Source organism: Bubalus bubalis, chromosome 12 (assembly GCF_019923935.1).
Source record: "Bubalus bubalis isolate 160015118507 breed Murrah chromosome 12, NDDB_SH_1, whole genome shotgun sequence".
Lineage (NCBI taxonomy): Eukaryota > Metazoa > Chordata > Mammalia > Artiodactyla > Bovidae > Bubalus > Bubalus bubalis.
The window spans coordinates 102,318,826-102,344,550 of NC_059168.1; the positions used below are offsets into that span (position 1 = coordinate 102,318,826).

The window sequence follows — 25,725 nt, forward strand, 5'->3', positions numbered from 1 at the left end:
CCTGTCCGTCACCAACTCCCGGCGATGTGGGGCAGGGTGTTTGAAAAAGTAGGGACTGCTGTATCCCTCGACCCCAGGCCCAGCGGGTAGTTCCTGCGGCGTGGGCGGGGCTGCCACGTGACCCGATTGCTATGGCAGCGGGGGTAACAATCAGGCCCGCGGCCCCGCCCCTTCTCACCCCTGCTCTCCCCCACCCCACCCACCCCTCCTCCCAAGCCCTGGGAAGGGCCTCCCCGCCCTTCCGGGGCCCCAGACACCCGCGGAGACTCTCCGGCTTCAGGGCGCTCCGTTGAGTGAAGGCCGCTCTAGGACAACCAAGGTTAAAGCAGGCCTGGGGAGGGCCACCCAAGCCCTGGATTTGGAAACTGGGGGGCGAGGGGGGTGGTGTTGGAGAATGGAGGGGGGCCGCCTCTGCTGCCGATGACCCAAGAGACCGATGGGGTGGGACGCGATGGGGGGATGGAGGTCTGCGAATCGTGTTCATCCCGGGTGGGGCCGGGGGGTGGACGCCTGGTAGCGACCACAGCACTGAAATGGAAGCTCTAGCTCTTGTCCAGTTGCTCTTCTCAGGAGGAGCTGCCCGTTTTTGAGCTGTACTCTCAACAAAACTATGGGTTCTGTGAACGTTATGGAGAGGGAGTATGGCATAGTCAATGCAGACTGCGCAGAGTTCAAATCCTGACTCCACTCTCAACTAACTTGCCAGCCTGCCCTGGGCCTCAGTTCCCTCCCCTATGAAGTGGGGATTATGGAAGATTCCATGAGCTAATGTATCAGAAGTATAAGTAACTGATGTGTAGTGAATGCACAATGCATAGCTGCTACTCTTAGAGATATTATGTCACTGAATCTTTGCACCAACCCTGAGAAATAAGTACCTTCATTCCATTTTACAGATGAGAAATTGGAGGCTCAGAATGGTGCAAAGTTGTTGGCTGAGCCATTTCCCCTCTCTGGGTCTCTTTCCTCATCCGTTGTCAATCATGGAGCATTAGAATGAATCAGAAGAGCCCTTAAGGAACTTCTAATCCAAACTCCCTCATTTAACAAATGGATAAACTGAGGCTCTTGAGAAATCTGTACGCAGGTCAGGAAGCAACAGTTAGAACTGGACATGGAACAACAGACTGGTTCCAAGTAGGAAAAGGAGTATGTCAAGGCTGTATATCGTCACCCTGCTTATTTAACTTATATGCAGAGTACATCATGAGAAGCGCTGGACTGGAGGAAGCACAAGCTGGAATCAAGATTGACGGGAGAAATATCAATAACCTCAGATATGCAGATGACACCACCCTTATGGCAGAAAGTGAAGAAGAACTAAAGAGCCTCTTGATGAAAGTGAAAGAGGAGAGAGAAGTTGGCTTTAGCTCAACATTCAGAAAACTAAGATCATGGCATCAAAAGCCTCTTGATGAAAGTGAAAGAGGAGAGAGAAGAAGTTGAGCTTTAGCTCAACATTCAGAAAACTAAGATGGCATCCGGTCCCATCACTTCATGGCAAATAGATGGGGAAACAGTGGCTGACTTTATTTTTTCTGGGCTCCAAAATCACTGCAGATGGTGACTGCAGCCATGAAATTAAAAGACGCTTACTCCTTAGAAGGAAAGTTATGATTAACCTAGACAGCATATTAAAAAGCAGAGACGTTACTTTGCCAACAAATGTCTAGTCAAGGCTATAGTTTTTCCAGTAGTCATGTATGGATGTGAGTTGGACTATAAAGAAAGCTAAGCGCCGAAGAATTAATGCTTTTGAACTGTGGTGTTGGAGAAGACTCTTGAGAGTCCCTTGGACTGCAAGGAGATCCAACCAGTCCATTCTGAAGGAGATCAGTCCTGGGTGTTCATTGGAAGGACTGATGTTGAAGTTGAAACTCCAATGCTTTGGCCACCTGATGCGAAGAGCTGACTCATTTGAAAAGACCCTGATGCTGGGAAAGATTGAGGGCAGGAGGAGAAGGGGATGACAGAGGATAAGATGGTTGGATGGCATTGCTGACTCGACGGACATGAGTTTGGGTAAACTCTGGGAGTTGGTGATGGACAGGGAGGCCTGGCATGCTGCAGTCCATGGGGTCGCAAAGAGTTGGACACGACTGAGTGACTGAACTGAACTGAGGCCCAGAAAGGGGAAAATTCTAGGCTGAGGTCACTCATAAATCCAAGGTAGAGCCAGCCTTCCAATGCATATTCATTGGAAGGACTGATGCTGAAGCTCCAGCACTTTGGCCACCTGATTCGAAGAGCCAAATCACTGGAAAAGACCCTGATGCTGGGAAAGATTGAAGGAGAAGGGGCAACAGAGGATTGATGGTTGGATGGTGTCATCAACTCAGTGGACGTGAGTTTGAGCAAACTCCAGGAGATAGTGAAGGACATGGGAGCCTGGTGTGCTGCAGTCCATGGGGTCACAGAGTCAGACATAACTGAGCAAACGAACAACAACAAAGAGCCAGCCTGGAACTCACTTTCCAGCAGCCACAGCCTCCAAGGGAAAAGGGCTCTCTCCCCTCAGAACTGCCTCCTCAGAGCACGCACACGTTGGTAGGCTTGTCAAGTCAAATCCAACTGCAGAGACAGCTGGGGAAGAAAAGGAAGCAGCCTCCCTCCGAACAAAGAGTACCGCCACCAGGCCTGCGATTTGCACTGGGGAGGTTCAGCTTGCTTCCTGGACATTTCTGAAGTGACTTGCCTTTCTCCTCATTTATTTTAAGCCCTAGGCACTTTTCATAGCACGATTTAATCTTCTTTAACAGCCTGGAAAAATACAAATCAATTAAAGCTGAAAATCTAGTAGGTAATCACTTTTTCCTTCCTCCTCCCCCAGATCGAGAAGCGCCTGCACCCCCTGCCTTTCATCTAGACTAATTTGACTGCGGTGACTCTTGTTCAAGGGACAGCCGCTTTGGATAGCTTGTTACAGCTCCCCTCACGACATCCCTGGCGCGCATGTCACAAGTCAATAGGATCAAGAACCAAGTCGGTTTTGCTCTCAGGGGCTCTTGGGGCCACCAGCCAAGGTAGGGCTGTATCCCTGAAGAACTTGGCAAGCTCAGGACGGCGGCAGAGAGCGGGGTACACTGAATGCTAGTCCTCGTTGCTTTGGGATGGGGCAACAGGGAACAGTCTCACACAAGTGGAAGCGAGGCACTGGGTCTGGGTAGTGCAGGCCCTTGGTATCCACACCTCACCCACCCACACACCTACCTCCATCCTCAGTCAGTCTGGTATCTGGTGTGTTTCTCTCAATGGACCCTCACTGAGGTGGGGGGAAGAGAGGAGGTAACCAAGTAAAGATCTCAGGCTCAGTGAAATCGGGCAGAACTGAGTGGGACATCTGGGTTTGCTCACCAGCTGCCAGACCTCAGCTCTGTCGTCTGTCCTGTGGGAATAACCGTGGTACCTCATTCAAGGGGCTGTGGCGAGCATCTGAGATGAGGCTTGTTTACCTAGAGCCTCACTGAGTAGCCGGCTGTTACTAGGAGGATTGGGGCGAGCCACCCGGGATCTCGGTGAAGGCTGAAGCTCAGCTCCAGTTCGGCCTCCCCTACACTTGCCCGCCTCCTGCACGTGCCCCTCCTGCAGGCCACGTAGTCCTTCTGGCCACCCCCACCCATCTCCCCACTTTCTTTTGTCCTTAATCTGTTCACTCACTGTCTGCCTCCCACTCCTGGCGTCCCTCCAGGGTAGGAGTCTTGTCTGTTTGGCTGAACGCTGTGTGCCCAGTCCAGCACCCTGCAGGTGTCTGACCCCTGGCAGGCGCTTCAACATGAATGAATGACCGCCTCAGGTACTCGGCACCTCCTGGGCTAGAAGCTTCCGTGGTTGTCCTCACAGCTCTGCCCTCACGTGGGGCCTCAACCTTGGCCTGCCCACAGCCTCCACCCTCTGCCCGCCTGCCTGCCCACCCTCCTTTCCAAAGCCTGCCTTCTTTTCAGACCTTCCCTCCCCCAGGAGGCAGAGCCATCGGCAGCCCCTGCAGCTTTTTTTTTTTGGGGGGGGGGGGTGGCGCACGTCATGCTTGCTTTTACCTATCTGGATTGCTGAGTTCCTCGTACCCCCTGACCTTTTGCACCCAGGTATGTGCCTCACTCTCCTCGCCCCAGGCCAGGTCCTGGTAGGCCTGCCTCCACGGGCACTGCAGCTAGCTTGACCGTCATTCCCGCCTGCAGGCAGGGCTGGGGGGGTGGGGGGGCCTTGGCTGGCTATGACAGGGGTCTAACCATGGGCCCCGTGGCATCCCCCAACCCCACTCCCCGCCTGGCTTGGGTTAGGGTTAGCTTCAGCAGAAGCAGGAGAAAGTTGAGTGAAGGAGGCCCCGCCCCGTGTGGCCCTGGGTCAGGCCTGACCCCAGTGGCGCTGCACTGTCCTGCTGGCAAACACGGGCTCTGGCTCCCAGGGCTGGCCCAGACGGTGCTGCCAAGAGGGCCCCATGACGTCTGCAGGGCCGCCACCCTGGCTGGTGGGGCACAATGGTCGGGCCCCTTCCTGGCATGGCCCCTTGACAGTGGCAGCAGCGCCCCGGCTTCCTGTCCCCTGCCCTCCCCAGCTCAGGGATTCATTCACCCCTCCCGCCGTGTCGTGGAGGGCCACCCCGACGGTCTGCTGTCCTCACATCCCCAATGCCATCTCCTCACCACAGACTTCCTCATTCCCGTCCTGCTGTGCTCAGGATGCTGAGGGGGGTCCAGCAGAAAGCAAGCCTCCTCCCCACCTGGGACCTGCTGGCACACCTGGAATGCATCCTTCCCTTCCTCAGCGCCCCCACTCCCCACGTTCTGGCCCCTTCCACTTGCAGCATCTCGCTGGGGCCTTGTCTCTGCGCAGCCGAGCCTGGGCTCCACGTGTGCCGGGGCCTCATGGTGCAGGGACAGCAGCTGCGGCACCTTCAAGGATGCTGGTGGTGAGACCTCAGGACACCCAGGACCTAGGGTGTCTCAGGCACAAGCTTGCTGAGAGACCCGGGGCCTCAGCTTCCCCCGGAAGTTAAGGGGAGTTGACCTTCTGAGGTGCCCTCCAGCCCTAACATTCCATAAACCTGTGACCCTGGGCACTGGGCATGTGCTCAGTAACACTGTGATGTCATGGAGGGCAGAACCCACTGCCGTTTCCACTCAGAAGCAGCTCGGGACGTGCTGTGGACCTCCCAGATCACACCAGGGACAGTCCATGGGCGTGTTCCCCATAGCATCCGTGTTTCCAACCTGTTTCCTCCCTGCAAACAGCATGGCGGGGCAAGGAGAAGGTGCCAGTGCCAGGCCTGCCCCGGGGACTGGCAAACCCGAGCTCAGGGCTCCTGCTCCAAGCCCAGAGCTGGTAACCGCACCTCCTCAGACAAGTCGGGAGGGTCCCGGTGCCGACCTCCCCCTGCTTAGCTTGAAAAGAATCCCTAGACTTTCCTACCAACTGTAGAGTGGCAGATGTTTTAAAGCAGTTGGGTCCCAGCTGATGAAACAGATTTTACATGCTGTGACCCATGGGAGGCCATGTGTGTGTGATAGATACTCACAATCTGGAGAAACTGAGGCCCAGACTGTGTCCCAGAGTGTGTGTGTGTGAGAGAGACACCCACAATCTGGAGAAACTGAAGTCCGGACTGTGTCCCAGAGTGTGTGTGTGTGTGTGTGTGATAGACACCCACAATCTGGAGAAACGGACTGTGTCCCAGAGTGTGTGTGTGTGTGTGTGTGCGTGTGTGTGTGTGATAGACACCCACAATCTGGAGAAACGGACTGTGTCCCAGAGTGTGTGTGTGTGTGTGTGTGTGTGTGTGTGTGCGTGTGTGTGTGTGTGTGATAGACACCCACAATCTGGAGAAACGGACTGTGTCCCAGAGTGTGTGTGTGTGTGTGTGTGTGTGATAGACACCCACAATCTGGAGAAACGGACTGTGTCCCAGAGTGTGTGTGCAATAGACACCCACAATCTGGAGAAACAGACTGTGTCCCAGAGTGTGTGTGCGATAGACACCCACAATCTGGAGAAACAGACTGTGTCCCAGAGTGTGTGTGTGTGTGTGTGATAGACACCCACAATCTGGAGAAACTGACTGTGTCCCAGAGTGTGTGTGTGTGTGTGTGTGTGTGTGTGTGTGTGATAGACACCCACAATCTGGAGAAACTGAGGCCCGGATTGTGTCCCAGAGTGTGTGTGTGAGATAGACACCCACAATCTGGAGAAACGGACTGTGTCCCAGAGTGTGTGTGTGTGTGTGTGTGTGTGTGTGTGTGTGTGTGTGTGTGTGTGAGATAGACACCCACAATCTGGAGAAACTGAGGCCCGGATTGTGTCCCAGAGTGTGTGTGTGAGATAGACACCCACAATCTGGAGAAACTGAGGCCTGGACTGTGTCTCAGTGTGTGTGTGTGTGTGTGTGTATGTGTGATAGACACCCACAATCTGGAGGAACTGAGGCCCGGAGAAACTCTTGTCTACAGTTAAGGGAAGGAAGTCTTGTTCGCGGCAAAGACTGTGTCCCTGGAGGGTAATGGGGCTCGGGTCGGGTTTGAGTCAAGTCTGGTTGTGTCGCAGCCAGCCAGCCAGGTTCTTGAGCAGGTGCACAGCCTCCCAGGGCCTTGCCTCCCTCTCTCTGCAATATGGGGATGAAGACTGTCTCCGCTCCCAGGGCTGTGGGAAGCTGCTCAGCGCCCTGGGACCTCAGGACTTTCCTCTTCCTCCGCACAGGCTCCTCCGCGTCCCAGTGAGCAGGTAGAATGATGAATGAAGTAAAAGAGTCCCTGCGGAGCGTGGAGCAGAAGTACAAGATCTTCCAGCAGCAGCAATTCACCTTCATTGGGGCCCTGGAGCACTGCAGGGAGAACGCCCACGACAAGATCCGGCCCATCTCCAGCATCGGGCAGGTAGGCGCTCGCAGGCAGGCGGGGCCAGGTCTCGACCCCTTGCTGGAAAAGTTGGGGAAACCAAGGCCCAGAGAGGGCCAGCGTGTGGGTGCAGGGATCAGGTCTCAGATCCTAACTGTGGAAGAAGCCAGGCACTCATTCCCTCACCAACTACGTGAGAAAGCAGCTGAAAGCAGGGGCTGGAGACACCACCAGCCGGGGGTTAAGTCCTGGCTCTGCCACATGCCACCTCTGTGACCTCCGGCTGGTTTCAACTAAAAATGTAGAAAAAGCAGCACGCACCTCCCAGGGCTGTTAGGCAGATTTCATGAGATCATCTGCAAACCCATGCCCCCAGCATCTAGCAGCGTCCTTCGTCCCAGGCCCTGGGGCTCAGGACAGGGATGTGTGGTGAACAGATAGATGTACATGGTCCCAGCCACTGGATTCCCCTGAGGTTCAGAAACTATGACCCGCCAAGCACATTGCTAAGTCACGTTTGCAAATGATTTCATTTAACCGGAGTCTCCTCTTTGTGTGAGCTACCGTCCAAGTTTGCCCTGCCGAATGTGGAGGCCTTAAGACTGAAGCAGCTTTCCAGGAAGCCAGGTGCCTGAGAAGCATAGCTCTCGATGGGTCTCTCTCCCACTGAAGAGATGCCGCCTGGTAGGGAGTGGGGACCAGGCTCAGAACTGCTTAGGAGAAGCACACGGGGCCACAGAGAACAACCCTGGCCCAGCAGTATCCTCAAAAAAAAAAAAAAAAAAAAAAAAAATTTTTAATTTTTGTAAAAATTTCTCCCAGTTTAACTTGAAATTTTAAAAACCTGCAGAAAAATACCCATATAACCTTCACCTAGTTAGGCCAGTTTGTTTACTATTTAGCCATGTTTATACACACCCTCTTCCCTCTGAACTGTTGAAAGTGAACCAGCTGCACCGTCAGCCCGTCCCTCGAAGGCTCAGCCTTCCACGGGCGTGGACAGGTGTTCAGTATCAGGAAGGAGCACCTGAGACGCTCCGCCTCTGCTCAGAATCCCCGCCGGGGCTTTGTGACCCCAGCGTGCTCCTTCTTGCCTTTAGGCTCAAGAAGGCTTCTGGTAAATAACAGCCCCACCTGGGTTGACTCTCAACCCTGCCCCTGCCCTTCCTGGCCCGGGGTATCGGAAGGTGACCGCCTGCCCCACACCCTGCGCGCAGTGTCCCCCGGTAGCCCAGTGACACAGCTCTGTTGTAGTTACACCACAGCGCAGGCTCCTTCCTACCCCGGATCCTGGGGCAGGTGTGCGTGGTGTGTGGGCAGAGACTGTGGGTGTCAAAAGCCTCTTGCCCCACACAAAGCTGTTGTCCTTGGGAAGGACCATTTGAGATCGTTGGGGAAAGACATCCCCTAGCGACAAGAAGGCAGCTGGGAGCGGCAGCAAAACCCAGATTTAGGCTTACAATTTTCTGGGAAGTGGAGGAGGCAGGAAACACCCCCTTCCAGCAGATCACTGAGGGCAGGACCACATGGAATGCGTCAGTTAATCCTGCCCAGACTGGAGCCCCCTCCTCCTGTGTCCACGTGGATCTCAGACCCAGACTGACTGGGTGTCCGGATGTGGAATGTCCTGAGCTGGAAAGGCCCCCAGGGTCTCCAGGGAGATGAGTTGAAATTAGATCAGCTGCATCACTGTCCTTAGCCTCTTTTGTGGCTTAAGAAAAACTTCAGTTCAGTTCAGTCGCTCAATCGTGTCTGACTCTTTGTGACCCCATGGACTGCAGCACGCCAGGCCTCCCTGTCCATCACCAATTCCCAGAGCCTGCTCAAACTCATGTCCATTGAGTCGGTGATGAAAAAGTTCCCTCTGGAGCTTTAGTTTTAGTATTTTTTATATTGATTTTTACTTGGCTCAGTTTATTTACATGGGTCTTAGTTGTAGCACACGGGGTCTTTAGTTGCAGCACGTGAACTCTTAGTTGGGGAATGTGGGTCTAGGTCTCTGACCAGGGATGGAACCCGGGCCTTCTGCACTGGGAGCAGAGTCTTAGCCACTGGACCACCAGGCAAGTCCCTGTTTTTAGTAATCAGGTTCTCCATCCTCCTGGAGTTGATTTTGTCTGTGGCCTGAGGCGGAGGCTACATTTCTTTCCTCATAGAGGCCACTGTTTTCCCAGCTCTACTTACTGACCTGTCCCTCCTTTCTCTGCCCCCTGGAAACGTAGGACAACAATACTGCAAGAGATTCTAGTTTGCTCCATGGACTGAGTGGCCCAGCCCAGCAATTTTCAAAGTGGGTGGGACCTCGGCATCAAGAGTCAGGGACCAGCCCCCTGCACTTCAGGTGTTGGCTCAGCTGCCTGGGTCTGGTGAGAGGTCTGGGCTCAGAGCCCTGGAGCTAGGGTGACTCAGCTTCACCACTGCAGTGGTACCTGGGCAGGTATTTCACCTCTCTGAGCCTTGTATTCATCTGTAAAATGAGGCCTGAAAAAGGGGACCCAGAGGGCGGCATTCAGGCGAGGACTGAGCGAGACAGGGCCCGCGGAGCCTTCTGCACGGGGCCCGTGACACTTCGTGACATTCACAGTCTACAGGCCTGCAGACCCGACGGCCCCGCACATCGGGGGCCTATCCCCCGTGACCCGGGAGGGCGGGAGGACCAGGGCGGGTGCTCGGGGGCCCTGGGCACTCACGCCCCGAGGGCCCGTGCAGGTGCAGAGCTACACGGAGCACCACTGCAGCAACTCCACAGACAGGCGCATCCTGCTCATGTTCCTGGACATCTGCTCGGAGCTCAGCAAGCTCTGCCAGCACTTCGAGGCCCTGCACGCTGGCACCCCCGTCACCAACAACCTCCTCGAGAAATGCAAGACCCTCGTGAGCCAAAGCAATGACCTGAGCAGCCTGCGAGCCAAGTAAGACCCTCCTGGTCCCGTCAGGGGTCTCCGCAAGTGCATGTGGGAGGGGCCAGGGCGGGGACGGGAGAGGACCGGGCCTGGAGGAAGTGAGTCCAGGGGCTACTGTCCAGAGGTCCCCAGCTGGGAAATCCTAGGCCCCTTGGTTCACCGGAGCGACTCTGACCTGACAAATCATTTACTGAAAACGAAGGACTCTGAGGCCCAGACCTAGCAGAATGCAAACCCTCTGGCTGGAGGCAGCACCAGACCAGAAGCAGGGCTCACAGAGCAGTTGTTCCCAGGAGCCCACAAAGTGGACATCAGGAGCCCGATCCCACAGGTGTTAGCTACTGGGTTCCCTCATTCTGAGCCCTGGGGGATCGATCCACAGCACAGACTACCAGATTCCGGAGCAAGCCGTTTAGGTCTAAGAGTGAGCAGAGTCAAAGGGTACGCAGTGCACCTGGGGCGATGACAGCAGGTTTCCTCGGCCCTTGCCCAGCTCTCTGCCAACCACAGGCCAGGGGTTCTCTGCTCCCACCCTTCACACGGGAACCCTGAGGGGTCTGGGGCCCCAAACCTGCTGAGCCACCACCATGCCTGGCATGGAGAGCCTGGCCTGGCAGGTGCACAGCTCTAAAACCTCCCCAAGGGGTTTTGTGCAGCGGGGGTAACCTTAAGAAAAAACCCTGCCCAGCACACCAGTCCCCGGAGCAGGGCTCACCCAGCCCTTCCCACCGCCCTGCAGATACCCCCACGACGTGGTGAACCACCTCAGCTGTGACGAGGCCCGGAACCACTACGGAGGTGTGGTCAGCCTCATCCCCATCATCCTAGACCTGATGAAAGAGTGGGTCGCCCACTCAGAGAAGCTGCCCCGCAAAGCACTGCAGCAAGTGAGTGAGCCCCAGGCAGCCATGCAGGCCACCGCGCACGCTCCCCAGGCCTCGGGCACCCAGCCCCAGCTTCGGAAACAAAACTGTGGGCAACTGATACAGAACATCCCCAAACCTGGGGGGAAAGACCAAGGAAGTTCAAAACCGCCCTGGAGACCACCTGGTGGGAAACTGTAACTCGGAGCTGGGGGACCCGCCCGACCCCAGCCCTGCCCTACCCCACCGCATTCCCTCCCATCCCATCCCACAGGGCAGCCTGTAACTAAGCCTGGTTTCCACCAGTGGATCCATCTCTACTGGTGCTCACCATCCTCGCCACTTACTAATCCCCAGGGAGCCACCCCATGGATGGCCTAAACTCTTTCCCTCTAGCGCTTTAACCTCTAACTTTCCTTCGCCTCCGAGTGTCAGGCCCTGTGCCCAGGAGGAGCACCCCCACTCACGTTGCTGCTGGTGGGTTCAGGGGAGGAGGGTGGGCCCCCAGAAGGGCTGGGGCGCTGACCCTCCCACCCAGGCCCAGCCAGAGAATGCGCAGCTCCCTTCTGGCCACGGGACAGAGCTGCTCCAGCCTGAGGATGCTCAGTGGGGTCAGGTCTCTGAACCAAAGGGGAACAAGCCGCCCAGCCTCTCCTTTCCTCGAGAGAGAGACAGAGAGAAGCCGGAAGACCTGCCAGCGTGGCTCCTGCAGGAGGACGGTCGCCTGGTCCTCACGACCTAACTGCAGCCCAGAGGCTGGGACTGTGGCGTTGGTGCTGAGCCTGCCAGAGGTGCTGTCTCACTGTTGTTTTTTCCCTTCGCAGGGGGCGACTTAGCTTCTGTATTCTTGCTTCCTCGGGGGCGACAGTCAAGAATAAAAACGTGTTCTGGCACCTCTCTGCCTGGCGGCTTTCCTGATGCTCACCCCTTAGAGAAAGTGACACTCACCCCAAGACACCAGGGGATGCTGGGCAGGAGCCCCACGAGCGGAACTGCTGGCGAAGCTGCCCGTGTGCAGGGGACACACCTGCCCCACGTGGGGTCTGCTCCCTAGAGGCTCAGGCCAGAGGCCCGCAGCAGGCCAGCCCAGTAACTCTCTGCAGAGTTAGAGGCCTACTCAGACGAGAACATCTAAATTTTCCAGACAAAACTTAAAAGTGCCACCTCAAAGTCTCGTCCCAAAGGAGCTGCTTCCTCCCTTCTAACAGGCAGAGCACACCGATTTCCAGGGCGGCTGGGCAGAGGAGAGCCGTGGAAAACCGCACTGCGCACAGGGCTCTTCACCTCCGCTCCTTCCCCAGTCAGGCCAGGGTGCAGCCAACAGCCGTTTAAAGGTAGTTTAGACCACCTTCCTCCAAATGCCTGATGGGGAGGGCAGGTAGTGGACGTGGGCGGCCCTTTCTCCTCGGCATACTCGCAAGACACATTCGGCAAGGCTTGACAACTTCAGTGTCGTTTGGGCTCAGCTGTAAGGACTGTATTCAACCCCATGTGCCAGCCAACCCCTAGGCAGGCAGGCACATACCAAAGCCGGTATGCTAGAGATGACTGGTCACCCCTCCCGCACCTCCACCACACACTCTGGGGAGAGGGCACCAATCTGAGACACAGGTAGAATCTGCGGCTCTGCCAGAACAAAAGGTCTTTCTTCCAGGGACTAAAGTCTGATTCCACCTGTCAGCACCCTTCCGGCACCTGGGGTAAATAACCAAGCAGTCCGGACCCGGGGCCAGTTCCCACTCAGCCTGGAAGCCCCTCAGAGGCCGACATGAGCCACTTCATGTCAACACAGCAGAGTAGTGCAAAACAATAAAGTTTTATTTGTTCACAGTTAAACACAAGCAACTGCCTTGACATTTTTGAACATTCTGAGAAGGACAGCAAACCCTTTTGATTCAGATTCCCATTCACTACGATTGTACCATTTTTCTCTTGCAGTTCACGTGTTTGGCATCTGATGTAGATTGTTTGACATGCTTTTAAGATCGAGATGGGAAGGTGGAAACCTTTTGACAAGAGATGACTTTCTTAAATTTAGCTAAAAGCAGTCAGCCCCCAAAAAAAAAAAATCTGTTTTTCACTGATGGGACCCCCTTTAAACTGCAAGGTAGCCACGTGTGGTTGATCCATGATTGAGTTACAAAACTAGATTATGTCTTAGCAAAATCTGTTCCTCCGTAATATATTTATGGTCCATAGACGTCTTTCTGAAAAGTGACCACTGATTTTTCCTAGTGCAAAACGCCTGGCTGCCTCTCCGATAAGCCAAAGCCTGTGCTGCCGAGAACAGCGCCGTACCCTCCTGTACACACACTGTATGGAGGGGGGAAACGGGGAGGAGTTGGTCTGGGAAGGGGGGGGTGGGGGTTTCCTCTAAAAGATCTATTCCAAGTTCAACTAGTCTACTTATCCCCGAGGATGGACAGTTTGGTGGCACTGGGATGGGAAGGGGAAGAGAAAGCCCCTCTGCCTTCGTGAACTCGTTTCAAGGCCAAAAGCCATCGCGGGCACAGACGCTCAACTATCCCCCGCAGGCTCCCCTCGCAGCTGCTGCAACCATTCATTCTCCTCTCAGGTTGGCACGTACGGACTGCAGGACAGCGTGGAGAAGACGGAAAGGCATGCCTCCCCCCACCACCGCCACCTCTGGGGAACGTCAGTCACAGACGGGGAAACGAGCCGCGTGGGGGCGGGGGCCAGGCTAGAGAACAGCTTAATCAAGTGCCACCAAGGGGGCGGGGGCGGGCAGGAGCACGTGTCAGAGAACTGGACGCAGACACAGACACACCTTCCCACGCTCACTGCTGGTCAGTCTTAAAGCTCACACCTCCAACAGGGAAATTTCCCAGAGTGAGACATGCTGATTCAGGTCATTTCACAGGAGACACACACTTCTGGGTGGGCACGGGCTGCTCCCAGGGGCCACTCTGAGGACAGGGCTGGCCTCTCGGAGAACATCAGCACAAGGTGGGCACAGCCCACAGCAGCCCCGGACTGAGTTTTCAAATCCCTCCTTAGACCCATCCACACTTTCTACCGTGTCTTATTGCTTTTTGCTTTTGGTCAGAAAAACCGCATCTTCATGCAGCATCTCTTTTCACTTGTTCTTCGGTTATTTCTTCCTGGCTTCAGGCAGTATACTCTAGCATTTGGTGAGAATTCACACTGGCCGGTCATAGCACTTTTGTCATTTCTCTACACAGAAACACTGTTTTTTTTAATTAACTGTGAGTGTGAACCTCTGTGGTCTCCAGAGACCCTCTCTCGTCCTCACAATCATTTATCCTCTTCTGCAAAACTACTAAGAGTTTTATCTTTCTCAACCAAAACACTGGAAACCACATGCCACGTGCTGCCTTAAATAGGGCTGGCCCAACTCTGGACTTCTGCCCCCGTCCTGGTTTTGCCCTGCGGGGGTGCTGACCTCTGCAACTGTCAGTGGCTTCTGGGACCTCTTTTAACAGTTTGATCTTTCAAGAATAAAAGTTTGGACTATCTCCCTCGAAATACAGTACACATATTCTGGCTCACAAAGTAGCTTATCTGTCGTCTCTCTCCACTCACAGAGCCTAGGAAGAACATTCAGCAGCAGCGTATTCCCAAAGGTTAGGCAGTTTTCGCTCCTGAAAAACTGCTGACAAAGCTAGGGAGGTCACGTCTACCTACCCACCTCATACAGAGGGTCCCCGCGCTCATCTCCAAGGAAACCTCTGTCCCAAGAAATGATCTCCTTCTCCTAACTTGGGATTTCAGTTACTTTTCTGGTATTTCTTCCAACTCCACAGTAACAAATCTCAGACTTGTAGCAGAATCTTGCCACAAGGTTTTTTTTAATTCATGAAAGTTCTGTCTGATAGAGATCCATGTGCTTCTTCACCGGTGATAGGTTCAGGAGCTCGTTTTCTCTATAGAGACCATGCTATCACCTTCCTCCCTCTCCCCACTCCCCCACCACCCCCCCTCCCCCGTGATTCTGTAGTGCTCCCTTTTAAAACAACATTTCATGCTCCCAAGAAGCAGACCCCAGTCTTCCCAGGGTCTGTGCTGACCCTGGTTAGCGTCAGGTGGACATCAGGTTACAGACATTGGCCAAACAACTCTGAGGCAGGTAGGCCTGCTCCAGGTGACTCCGGTGGAGGTTAACCCTAATGCCTGTGAACACCACACTGCTTCATCTGTCTCGGGACAGGCTCAACCAGGCAGCGCCAGTTCCCCGGCCTTTGCCCTGGCGGTCCCTGGACCTAAATTCTCTCTTGGGAGTTCCACTACCACTGTCCCCTTTCCATCCTTACAAACACACACTCACTGCAGCCTAATCAACCAACCCGCTGAGTCTCAGCAGGTCTATGATTTTGAAAATCTAACTTTATTGTCACCTCAGGTCCTTTGGAAGATGAAAGCCTACGTTTTCAGGCCGGGTAACTTCCTCATGACCCCAGGCCTCCGTCCCCAACCTTAGCTGCATACAACCCACGGCCTCCGAGAGCCCAGAAGAAGTCAAGTACAGCTGCTCAGGGTCAGCCATTCTTGGAAGGTTGAGAACACAGACGCTCCAGCTGGAGGAGTGTGCCAAGGGCCTCCTGTCTGGGTCCCGGTCCACTGCACCACACAGCTGCCTCCTTCTCTGTATTTTTATAATCTGCCCATTAAAAAAAAATTTTTTTTTTTTTTTTACACTGGCCTCCTTGCTTTTGCCAGTGAGGATAAAGGCTGTAAGTGCCTGGAATCTTTGTTCTGTGGCAGGGATCTCCTGGGCTTGGGCAGGGGATGAGCATTTAGAACCAGGTTTAACAGTTAATCTTGTAACATTTTTTTCTTTACTGAATTTGTTCACGCCTTTCTTTCCTAAATAAAGCAGGACTAGGAAACCAGCATGCGTGCATTCCTAAGCTCTCCTTTGCCAACAGCTGAGTTAGATGTGTGGCATCGTTAGTACTCCAGTCGGCATCCTGCGGCAACCGCGGAGCCGGCTGGGCCAGGCTGAGCGTGCTTGGGCACCCCTCCCTCAGGCTGTGGTCGGTCAGTCAGTCACACCCGAACACTCCGTCCCGAGGAGGGCTGCTGCCTGCACAGCCACGGGGACAAGGAGGCTGACTCTCCAGCTCCCTTTGGTTAGGATGCTAAGAACTCCTGCCACGCTTTAAAAAAAGAGACCTTCACCCTCATGTGCCTGAAGCGTCCACACGCACTAAAGTTCCGTACCATTACAGCGTGCTGTTTCCCTCTTCATGGATGAACCCTTCTACACTTTGAAAGAGAGAGATGCCAAGGTCGTTGGCTCTTCCTTACCAGCCTCTCTCTGCCCGGGCCTCAGCTGGAAACCCAGGCAACAACCCAGGCTTCTAGCGTTTATTTCAGGAGCACTTGCTGGGTTCGGCTTCTCTGCCAGCCCCCGTATTCTGACTGCTATCGCCTCTCCCAAGCACATGCACCCAGGCCCTGTGGGTCCAGGACATCAGCCTTTGTCAACCCTCTCCAGGACTCTGTTTTAATGCTCTGCCAAGACCAACTCATGCCGGGGGTCGGGGAGCAACACCCAGCTCCCTGCAGGGTCAGCCCCTGAAAGTAGGAACTGGAGTGAAAAGCTGTCTCCAGTAGAATCTACTACAGTGAGGCAACTCTCACAGCCTGAGAAATGATGGTCAGAAAACTCGGGAGAAACTCTTTGGACCTTCAGAGGCTCGCTGCGGCAGGAGGCCAGCAGCACCCCGCCTGCAGGGCGCATCCACATGCACAGCACTTTCCTGTTCAGGGAGCTGCTTAAGCCACTGCCCTCTCATGCAGGGCCCAGGCCTGACCGCCCCCACCCCAGCCTGTGCGCAGAACAGTCCCAGCTTTCACGCCAACGCCACGTAAACAAGAGGTAGTGGGGCAGGGGACAGAGCATGCCCCACGGGGAGCCGTCTCCACTGGGGCAGGGGACAGAGCGTGCCCCACGGGGAACAGTCTCCACAGGGCCAGCTCCACACTGTTCCAACAACAGGCCTTTGTTCACACAGAACTTTCTAGGAAGCTTATCAGAACTGCCAAAAGAACTTGAGAGAATGAACCATTGTTTTTTGAGCTCTGCAGCTTTAGATGCTGGACTTTAAAACCAAAAGCAGTGACAACATCTCATGTAAAAGCTCTCATGTCAAGATGCTCAGCTTTGCACGCCATGTCCTCCAGGAAAGGGACAGGACTGGACTTACCTGCGATGCCACCAGTGACCTAGGCTCACAGGGAGTCTGCCCAGTGAACTGAACTTCAGGAAAGGTGTGGGTGGTGTGTCAGACTCCAGGGTTCAATTTGGACTCATATTGCACAGGTTCAAAGGACGCAACCATTTGGGGGTGGGGCGGGAAAGGAAGGAAATAAAGCTAGTGAGGAACACACCCTGGCCCCCGGGCTAGCACACACTGCCAGGTAAATGGAAGAGAGGGTTTGGGGTGGCCGAAGGGAAAGTGAAGAGGCACTGCAATGCCAGATCCGAAAACCGTTCTGCATTCAGTCAACTGTCAAAGGATCCCCATCCCACTTCCTCTGCAGGAGCTCGCCCCTCAAGCCCTGGAAACAGGAAAGCTCTGAATCGGGCACTCACACCTCCTGTCTAGGCCAGCGACACACAAGTTAACACTGACGGCCAGCATCCCTAGCTGTGCTCAAGCTGGGCCTCGTTGTAGTCCATGATGCGGAGCTGGCCCACGCTGTCCGGCTTTGGGGCAGGCGGCAGCGGGCCATCAAGGGTCAGGGGGGCCCTGGCTTCCACACCCGAGTCTTTGCCCAGCTCTGTCTTTAGGGTCTCGGAAAGGCTGCCGACAGTCAGGCCATCCTCGTCACACTGGCTCTCGCTCTTGTTACGAAACAGCTCTCGTGCCTTCATGCCCAGGAAGCTCTCTGAGCTGGGAAGTGAGCCCACAGTCGCGGGGGTGCTGGAAGTGGGCTCACCCACCACCGTCTCCCACCGACTGCTGAACGGGCCCGCCCTGGGGTTGGGGGGCTTCTCCGGGGTGGAGAGCTCGCTGCTGCTGCCGCCACCTCTGCCGCCGCCGCCGCCCCGGGCGCCGCCGGGCCTGGGGGGCTTGGTCTCACCGTTACGGCCAGGGGCCTCTTCGTTGTGCCCTGTCACCGAATCCGAGCAGCCGTCCTGACAGTAGTCAAGCCTGTAAGAAATCCGAGGGGGAGGAAGGGGGTTGGCGGCTGCGGCGTCCAACCACTCCAGTCCCACTGGGGAGGCGTGGGGTTACACAGACACGCGCTCACGCCGATGGGGAACTCCGCTGGCCCACTCTGTGTCCCAGAACAGAGGACACACGCGCGAGAGCACGTGAACATCAGATGGCGATCTTAAATAGAAATGCTCCCTGGGACCATTATTGAGCGACTCGGGGCCCAGGAGAAGGAGCAGAGAGGACAGCTGGGCCCTCAGGGACGCAGCTTAGAGCTCGTCGGTGCAGCCTCCCGACCAGGCCACGGCTGCTGGCTCTCCGTTCCTACCTTTCTTCTGCTGCTTCAGCTGCTTCTGGTTTTTGTTCTTCAAGTTTTTTCAGGAGGCCATCCTTCTCCAACTTGCCGTATAAATCTAAGATCTCCAATTCAAACACCTGGGTGATCCTCTTCTGGGCCTCATACCTGCTCTCTGCAGCCTGTAGCTGTCCTCTGAAAGACAAGGACCCCACCGCCAGAGTGTAGGAGGTTCTACTCGGTAAACACATTGCAGCAGGAGCCTCCCCCGCCACAGTTACCTTGCCTGGAGTTTGACATCCTCTAGATACTTTTTCTGTTCTAAAAGAAGGTGGTCTTTCTTAGCCAGATGAGATTCCAGTTCCAAAATCCGCTTCTGACAGGTATCAAGCCTCTGATTCTGCTGGAGGACGTGGCTTCTGTTTTTTTCTAGCTCTTTCCGATATGCAGCCTTCATCATTTCTACTTCCTTAAAAAAGAAAAAAAAAAGGAACTGGAGTTAGTACTTTTAGAAAATGAACATGTCATATCTACTTTGAAAAACCTACATTAACAAGCACTGAAAACATCAGTATACTGCTAGTGGAAACAGAAACTAGTCAACTTTCTGGAAAGTAAGCTGGCAGTGAGTATTAACCAACTAATGCTTCCCTGAAATCTAACCCTGTGGAGATTACCTGAAACAGAAATAGACATTCTGGCACAAAAGTAACCTTCACAGGATATTTAGAAGGAAAAAAACTACAAACACTGTGAAGTCTAATGTTAAGGAAACAGTTAAGTAAATTAAAATACATCTTCAATAAATTTTTTAAATGATATATATCAGTAAAAGACTATGAAAGCCATGTGTATGGTATGGTCAACTATGTAGATATATACATTCTGAAAACACGCCAATATCCAGTTACGATCTCAGGTGGTGGTGCTGAGGAGTCAATTCCTAGGCAGACTGGTAAGAAGTCCAGGGTCCCTGAGGAGCAGAAAGCTGTCTGGAATTCTCAAGGAGGAGGAAAGGACAAACTTTTTTTCCTCTACATTCCTTAGTCTTAGTCACATAAATCTTCTTCTCTTTAGGCCTCAAACTGATGATTAGACAACAAACAACTCAGTTTAAACTCTGTACTTAATGCATCCTGCTTGAGACAGTTTCTCCTTCCTGAAAACCTTCTGACTAATCCTAGTATTTTAGAATTTGTATTATGGGAGTGGGTCTGGTAGGATCCTTCTGTTGTTAAGTTCTAATCCTGTTATTCTAAAATGTAAATTGTGGGAGTGGGTCTGGTAAAATGTTTACAACCTTGAGACATTCTTTCGATTAACTGTAATAACCAATTTAAAATGTATATAACTCGCTTGCTAACACTAGCAAGAGGGGCACTCTCTGTCCCCCTCTGATGTCTGTCAGAGGCTTTCTCTGGCCCTTTTCTTACTTTAATAAAACTCTGCCACACGAAAGCTCTCGAGTGATCAAGCCTGGTCCCTGGTCCTGAGGCTAAATCTTTGGAGGTCACAAATCCAGCACTGTTCACCATAAGCTATCAGTATGCTGTGGGTGGTTTTATCCCGCTCCCCGCTCTCTCCTAACGCCAGCTAAGATCAAGCCAGCGACGCAAGGGGACCGACCAGATTTGCTCGGGCAAGGCAGCATCTGCAGACCAGACACATACGTGAGGCCTGTCAACCGTGCCAGAAGACAGCCTGCCTCCTGACCGATGGCAACAGCAAGTGTATACTGGCACTCAGACAAAGAGGTGGAAAGGACACTTTTCTAACATGCATGTGCTGCATTTGTGTGGTGTGTGTTTTTTTTTAATTGTGGTAAGATAAGCTTAACATGAAATGTACATTTGTTTTTTTAAAGAAAATAATAAACCACAAGGAGCAAGGAGATGAGCATCCCTGAAGGCACTTTTTCCATGAAGATGACCAGCAAGCTTAATGCCTCCTCGGCCAGAAGGGGATGGAGTTAAGCTCAGGACTGGGACTGGATAATGTGGCCATTCCAGTTATGGTCGATGGCTCCATACTTCAGCACAGGGTAGTGAACAAACTAGCTCAGCAGTAAAGAACCCGCCTGCCAACGCAGGAGACGGAGGTTTGATCCCTCAGTGGGTGGGGAAGATCCCCTGGAGAAGGAAATGGCAACCCATTCCAGTATTCTTGCCTGGGAAATCTCATGGACAGAGAAGCCTGGCGGCTACAGTCCATGGGGTCGCTCAGTCATGTATGACTCTCTGTGACCCCATGGACTGCAGCACGCCAGGCTTCCCTGTCCATCACCAACTTCTGGAGTCCACCCAAACTCATGTCCATCGAGTCAGTGATGCCATCCAACCATCTCATCCTCTGTCGTCCCCTTCTCCTCTTGCCTCAATCTTTCTCAGCATCAGGATCTTTTCCAATGAGTCAGTTCTTCGCATCAGGTGACAAAAGTATTGGAACTTCAGCTTCAGCATCAGTCCTCCCAATGAATATTCAGGACTGATTTCCTTTAGGATGGACTGGTTGGATCACCTTGCTGTCTAAGGGACAGACTCTCAAGAGTCTTCTCCAACACCGCAGTTCAAAAGCGTCAATTCTTCATCGCTTTATGGTCCAACTCTCACATCCATACATAAGTACTGGAAAAATCATAGCTTTGACTAGATGGACCTTTGTCAGCAAAGTCATGTCTCTGCTTTTTAATACGCTGTCTAGGTTTGTCACAGCTTTTCTTCTAGGGAGCAAGTGTCTTTTAATTTCATGGCTGCAGTCACCATCTGCACTGATTTGGAGCACAAGAAATGAAGTCTGTCACTGTTTCCCATCTATTTGCCATGAAGTGATGGGATGGGATGCGATGATCTTAGTTTTTTGAATGTAAGTTTTAAGCCAGCTTTTTCATTCTCCTCTTTCACTTTCATCAAGAGGCTCTTTAGTTCCTCTTTGCTTTCTGCCATAAGGGTGGAGTCATCTGCATATCTGAGGTTATTGATATTTCTCCCTGCAATCTTGATTCCAGCTTGTGCTTCTTCCAGTCCGCCATTTTGCCTGATGTACTCTGCACATAAGTTAAATAAGCAGGGTGACAATATACAGCCTTGACGTACTCCTTTCTCAATTTGGAACCAGTCCATTGTTCTATATCTGGTTCTAACTATTGCTTCTTGACCTGCATATAGATTTCTCAGGAGGCAGGTAAGGCAGCCTGGTATTCCCATCTCTAAGAATTTTTCACAGTTTGTTGTGATCCACACAGTCAAAGGCTTTAGCATAGTCAATGAAGCAGATGTCTTTTGGAATTCTCTTGCTTATTCTATGATTCAACAGATGCTGGCAATTTGATCTCTGGTTCCTCTGCCTTCTCTAAATTCAGCTTGAACATCTAGAAGTTCTCAGTTCACATACTGTTGAAGCTGGCTTGGAGAATTTTGAGCATTACTGGACAGAGAACATAATCTTGGCCAGTAAGAAGGGGGGAGGTCTGGTGGGACAGGTTTCCTGGATGAGAGCCCTGGAGTGCAGGGCAGTGCAGGGCAGTGCAGTGAGAGCAGGCAGTGATGTTCTCCTCTTCCTCGGGATATCCTGACATCTACCTGTGACAGTATTAACTGGGGCACACACCTTGCAACCAGGAGCACAGGCTGACAAGATACGGTTGGGTGGGTGCAAAACAGCATAAAGAATCAGGCTCCTTGATGCTGTCCCTCAACAACTGACCCTACCAACCTGGAACTCACCTGCTTCGGGCCTGTCTGTCAAGCTAAATAATGACACTCTTTACAGTTAAGCCATGAAGTCTTTTTTGTTACAAGTCAGTGTCACCATGTCCCTTTCACGAACTGAGGTCAGGGGGCCTGCTTAAGGTCCCAAGAGTTCACGTGTTCCAATCAGAAGACAGGACCGCAGACCCAGCCACACTTCCCGAGGGAGATGTTCGTGCATTTGAGTCAGCTTTATCAGAAGTCCTCTAGTTCCTCAGGCCTGTTTTCCCTTCTTTCTTCTTCCAAGGCCATTATACTTTTAAAATAAGTGAGGCCTGGTTTCTAGAGACATTTCCACATTTAACATCCTTCTAAAGGGAATCTGAATCGAGTTGAGAGAAGCTGAGAAGTAAGGAGTAACTCTTAGGGAAATGACATCTCTCTGGTTCTAAGACTACTCCCTTTATTTGGCCAAAAAAAAAAAAAAAAGTTGATAAAGCACAAGCCCAAGAAACCTCAGAGAATGCCTATGTGTGATGGAGAAATTACTGACAGAAAGCATCTAAGCATTTACTCTTAAAATTCCATCCCAACTCACTCTCTGATGTTACCCTAGGCTATTTATAAAGTGACGTGAAACTTGTGCCTCGACACCACTGGCGAGGCACCAATTAATGGGAGATCACCCTGATGCTGGCCTGGTTGCCAGGACTGAACCACCACCTGCTGAAATTAAATTCAGCATCACGAAGGAGAAAAAAATATGTGCAGCAATAAACCCACATCCCTGAGAGCTCTAAACAGAACTGGCTTCCGTAAGCTATTTCATTGTCTGTCTCTGTTTCAAGGGAGCACGGGTAAGAGAAAGAACACGGTTTCATCACCTACTCTGTCCCAATTACCATCAGGTGCTTTTATCTGTTGCCTGACTGACTTTTGAAGCGGCCCACTAGGGGAAACGAGCTCATGTGACAGCCGAAAGGAGCCTGTGTGGCCAGGCCAAGGAGAGGTGGAAATGACCCTAGGGCTGCCAAGACACTTTTTAGGAAATAGTTCATAAAGCGTTCTCTAGCCTGTGCCACAGACACACTGCCTGGGTCGTAAGAGCATCCCAGGCAGGGTCTGGCTCCCGAACCCACATACCTTGGTGGTGTCTGAATGCTTGTTCTGCAGCTGTTCCAAATACAGCTCGTTGACTTCCCCAAGAACCAACAGTTGCCTGTTCAAGAACTCCATCTGCTGTTGGACCGACTCACTATTTGAGAGCTAACCGAAACACAGAAACAAGCAAAGTGAAAGAGCTGATGACACAAAGCCTGCAAAGGGGCAGGAATCAGGGAAGCAACTGGGAGCAGACTACTCAGGGCGGGGGCACTGGACATGGCACAGTGGCCAGTGGGGATGGAGGCATCCAAGGGCAACAAAAATGGACAGAAATGCACATCAAAACTGTCTGTCTGCAAAGGGGAAGAAGTGCAAATGCTCCGTGTCAAAACTGGCCACCTACAGGACACCTGGAGGAGATGGATACGTAGACAACCCCACAGCAGGGATGTTAGGCCCAGGGGAATAAAGTCACAGGGAAAACCCACCAGTTCTTTTTCTTTTTTAACTTATTTTTATTTTTTGGCCACAATGCCCAGCATTCAGGATCTTAGTTCCCTGACCAGGGGTCAAACCTCTGCCCCCTGCAGTGGAAGCGCAGTCTGCACCACTGGACCAGAAGGGAAGTCCCCCAACCGGTTCTTGAGTAAGCAATTTATAGAGAGTGCAATGACTCCCAGAGAAGAAAAGATCATGGATCAAAAAGCTGAATGAACTCTTCACGTTTACGTGAACAAATATTGAGAAGGAGTTCCCGGGGCTCAGGCTGGGCAGCTCCCTGCTGCAGGGCTGTCCGCACACTGCCTGATATTTAGGAGTAACCTGCCTGCCCACTCCATGTCAGCAGCATCAAAGATGCCAACCAAAACTGTCTCCAGACACTGCCCCACGTCCTCTGGGAGAGGGGAAGTCGGGCACCCCTGACACAGACACACAGGTACTGCACAAGTCCTGCCTGGAGGAGGAAGCGGCCCTCACCTTCTGGGACACCTGGCTGAGCAGCAGCTCGGTGTGGCACACCTTGCTGCTGGCCTTCTTCAGTTCCACGCGCAGCTCTGCGATCATGTTCCTGCAGTCCTCCAGCTTCGTCTGCAGAGACACGCGCCAGGTAGTCGCATGCAGAGCAGTGGCAGCTTGGGCCCCGGGCACCCGGCCCTCAGCCCACAGTCCACAGAGAGCTGGGAAAGCCTCAGGCCTGGGCTGGTCTACTATTCCTGGGCCATCACACTTAGAGCTAACTTCTTAGTTTTAAAAAAGGCAGTTACAGCTAATTTCTGAGTTTCTGACTAATTAACAAAAGGGAAAAAAAAACAAAAACAAACCACCTTAAGCCTTGCAGTTACCAAACGGTGCGCCCAAGAGCCCCAGGGCTACACAGCAGACTCACAGGGGCGCTGCGGGGCTAGCTGTAGTTTTGAGGGAGACACAGCGACACCTGCTGGTCACGATGTGAACCACCAGCGGCGGCAGCTCAGGGCTGGAGAGCCAGCTGTCGTGTGCGCTTTCAGGCAGCTGCTGCAATACGCGTCACCGTGAGGAAAGCAACGTGAAACAGGGACGCAGGGCGCCGGTGTCTCAGGACTCCAAGGTCTGAGACTCTGCAGCGCCCATAGGCACACTCAGCATGCGGAAGTAGCTGTGGTTATTCAAAAATAAAATTGAAAACTGAAAAAAAATGCATGTGTATTATTTTCAATGTTTTTTTTTTTTCTCAAATTGCTAGGACCCAAACCCAAAACTGTTTGGATCTACTTAATAAGCAGAACTGCCAGGTGTTTCTCTCAGCTGTGGAGCAGCGGGACACAGTTACTGTACTGCTGAAAGAACTGTGAACTCGGAAAGCCAGGGACCTCTGCCCCTAGGAGCACCTGACACGAAGCCCCGCCACCGTGACCTCAGACGAGCCAGGGCTTTCACGCCCTCTCTGGCCGGCTCTGCAGCTCGTACCTGTAGCTCCTGGCTCTGGTTGTAGAACTCCTCCCGGTCGTGCTGAAGCTGTCTGATCTGGCTATGAAGCTGGGTGACCACTGTGTCTCGCTGCTCCTGAAGCTGATTGTACCTGGCTTGTTCTTTCTGCAGACTAATCTTCCATATCTGGATGTCTTTCTCTTGCAACTTCAACTGGTCTTTCTAGCAGACACCAAAGAGGCCATCATTTTAGCTGCCTTCCAGCCTGGGCAGTGATGCTCAAGTTCAACGCACACTGCAGACGTTTCACCTGAACAGTCACAAGCTACCCTGAGGCTGTAACCGCAGACCCGGAACCTGCCAGCTCACTGCTGTCTAACTTGGCTTTTGGTCAAGGGTTTCCAGACTGCACGTTAGCCAGTGGATCAAAAGTGGCTTAAAGAACTTTTCTCAGCCATCAGCCTGCTCCCAATACTTTCAGAAGTCCTAACCATCAGCACTGGACTTCTCAGATGGCACTAGTAGTAAAGAACCCACCTGCCAACGCAGGAGATGTAAGAGACGTAGGTTTGATCCCTGGGTTGGGAAGATCCCCTGGAGGAGGGCACGGCAACCCACTCCAGTATTCTAGCCTGGAGAATCCCATGGACAGAGGAGCCTGCTGGGCTACAGTCCTGGGGTTGCAAGGAGTCGGACCCGAAGCGACTCAGCACACAACCCCCAGTGTTGATGTGAGCACTGGTACCGGCCAAGGTCACTAAAGTGACAGACACTGGATTCCCACCCTGCCCTGCACTGGGCAGGTGCTCTCTGCATCCCCAGTTAAGAAGGAGATGCTATCACTACTCTCATTTTACGTAACGGGTGACAGGGGCCTCCAAAAGCTCCATTACTTTCCAAAGGTAACAGGGCCGTGGAGCCAAGGTCATGTCCAGCTCTGACTGGCTTCACCACCCCACAATGAGTTTTTGTCATGAGAGTTGTGTCCCGAGAG

General features: G+C 53.0%; 2 protein-coding genes across 7 annotated transcripts in view; one reads left to right on the forward strand and one right to left on the reverse strand.

The window, feature by feature from the left end:
* The first annotated feature begins 15 nt into the window (after window positions 1–15).
* SPACA9 (sperm acrosome associated 9) lies at window positions 16–11,483 on the forward strand. Of its 4 annotated transcripts, XM_006062161.4 has the most exons (6): window positions 16–319; window positions 2,831–3,023; window positions 3,689–3,793; window positions 6,688–6,863; window positions 9,534–9,736; window positions 10,467–11,379. In XM_006062161.4, exons 4-6 carry the CDS (start codon window positions 6,717–6,719, stop codon window positions 10,789–10,791), a joined length of 675 nt encoding a protein of 224 aa, XP_006062223.2. In that variant the 5' UTR covers window positions 16–319; window positions 2,831–3,023; window positions 3,689–3,793; window positions 6,688–6,716; the 3' UTR covers window positions 10,792–11,379. The 4 variants fall into 4 exon arrangements, with proteins under 4 accessions (XP_006062223.2, XP_044782440.1, XP_044782439.1 ...); XM_044926505.2 differs by lacking the exons at window positions 2,831–3,023; window positions 3,689–3,793 and adding an exon at window positions 11,415–11,483 and having other exon boundaries at window positions 10,467–10,614; XM_044926504.2 differs by lacking the exon at window positions 3,689–3,793.
* Window positions 11,484–12,387: 904 nt separating this feature from the next.
* Window positions 12,388–25,725, reverse strand: part of TSC1 (TSC complex subunit 1) — a 52,118-nt gene continuing 38,780 nt past the window's right edge. For all 3 annotated transcript variants that reach the window (XM_044926486.2, XM_044926487.2, XM_025261940.3), the window contains exons 18-23: window positions 24,771–24,953; window positions 23,802–23,912; window positions 22,863–22,985; window positions 18,315–18,502; window positions 18,067–18,228; window positions 12,388–17,732 (exon numbers count right to left, since the gene is read on the reverse strand). In XM_044926486.2, coding sequence (XP_044782421.1) covers window positions 17,222–17,732; window positions 18,067–18,228; window positions 18,315–18,502; window positions 22,863–22,985; window positions 23,802–23,912; window positions 24,771–24,953 — 1,278 coding nt within the window. In that variant the 3' untranslated portion in view covers window positions 12,388–17,221. The remainder of the gene's footprint in view (window positions 17,733–18,066; window positions 18,229–18,314; window positions 18,503–22,862; window positions 22,986–23,801; window positions 23,913–24,770; window positions 24,954–25,725) is intronic.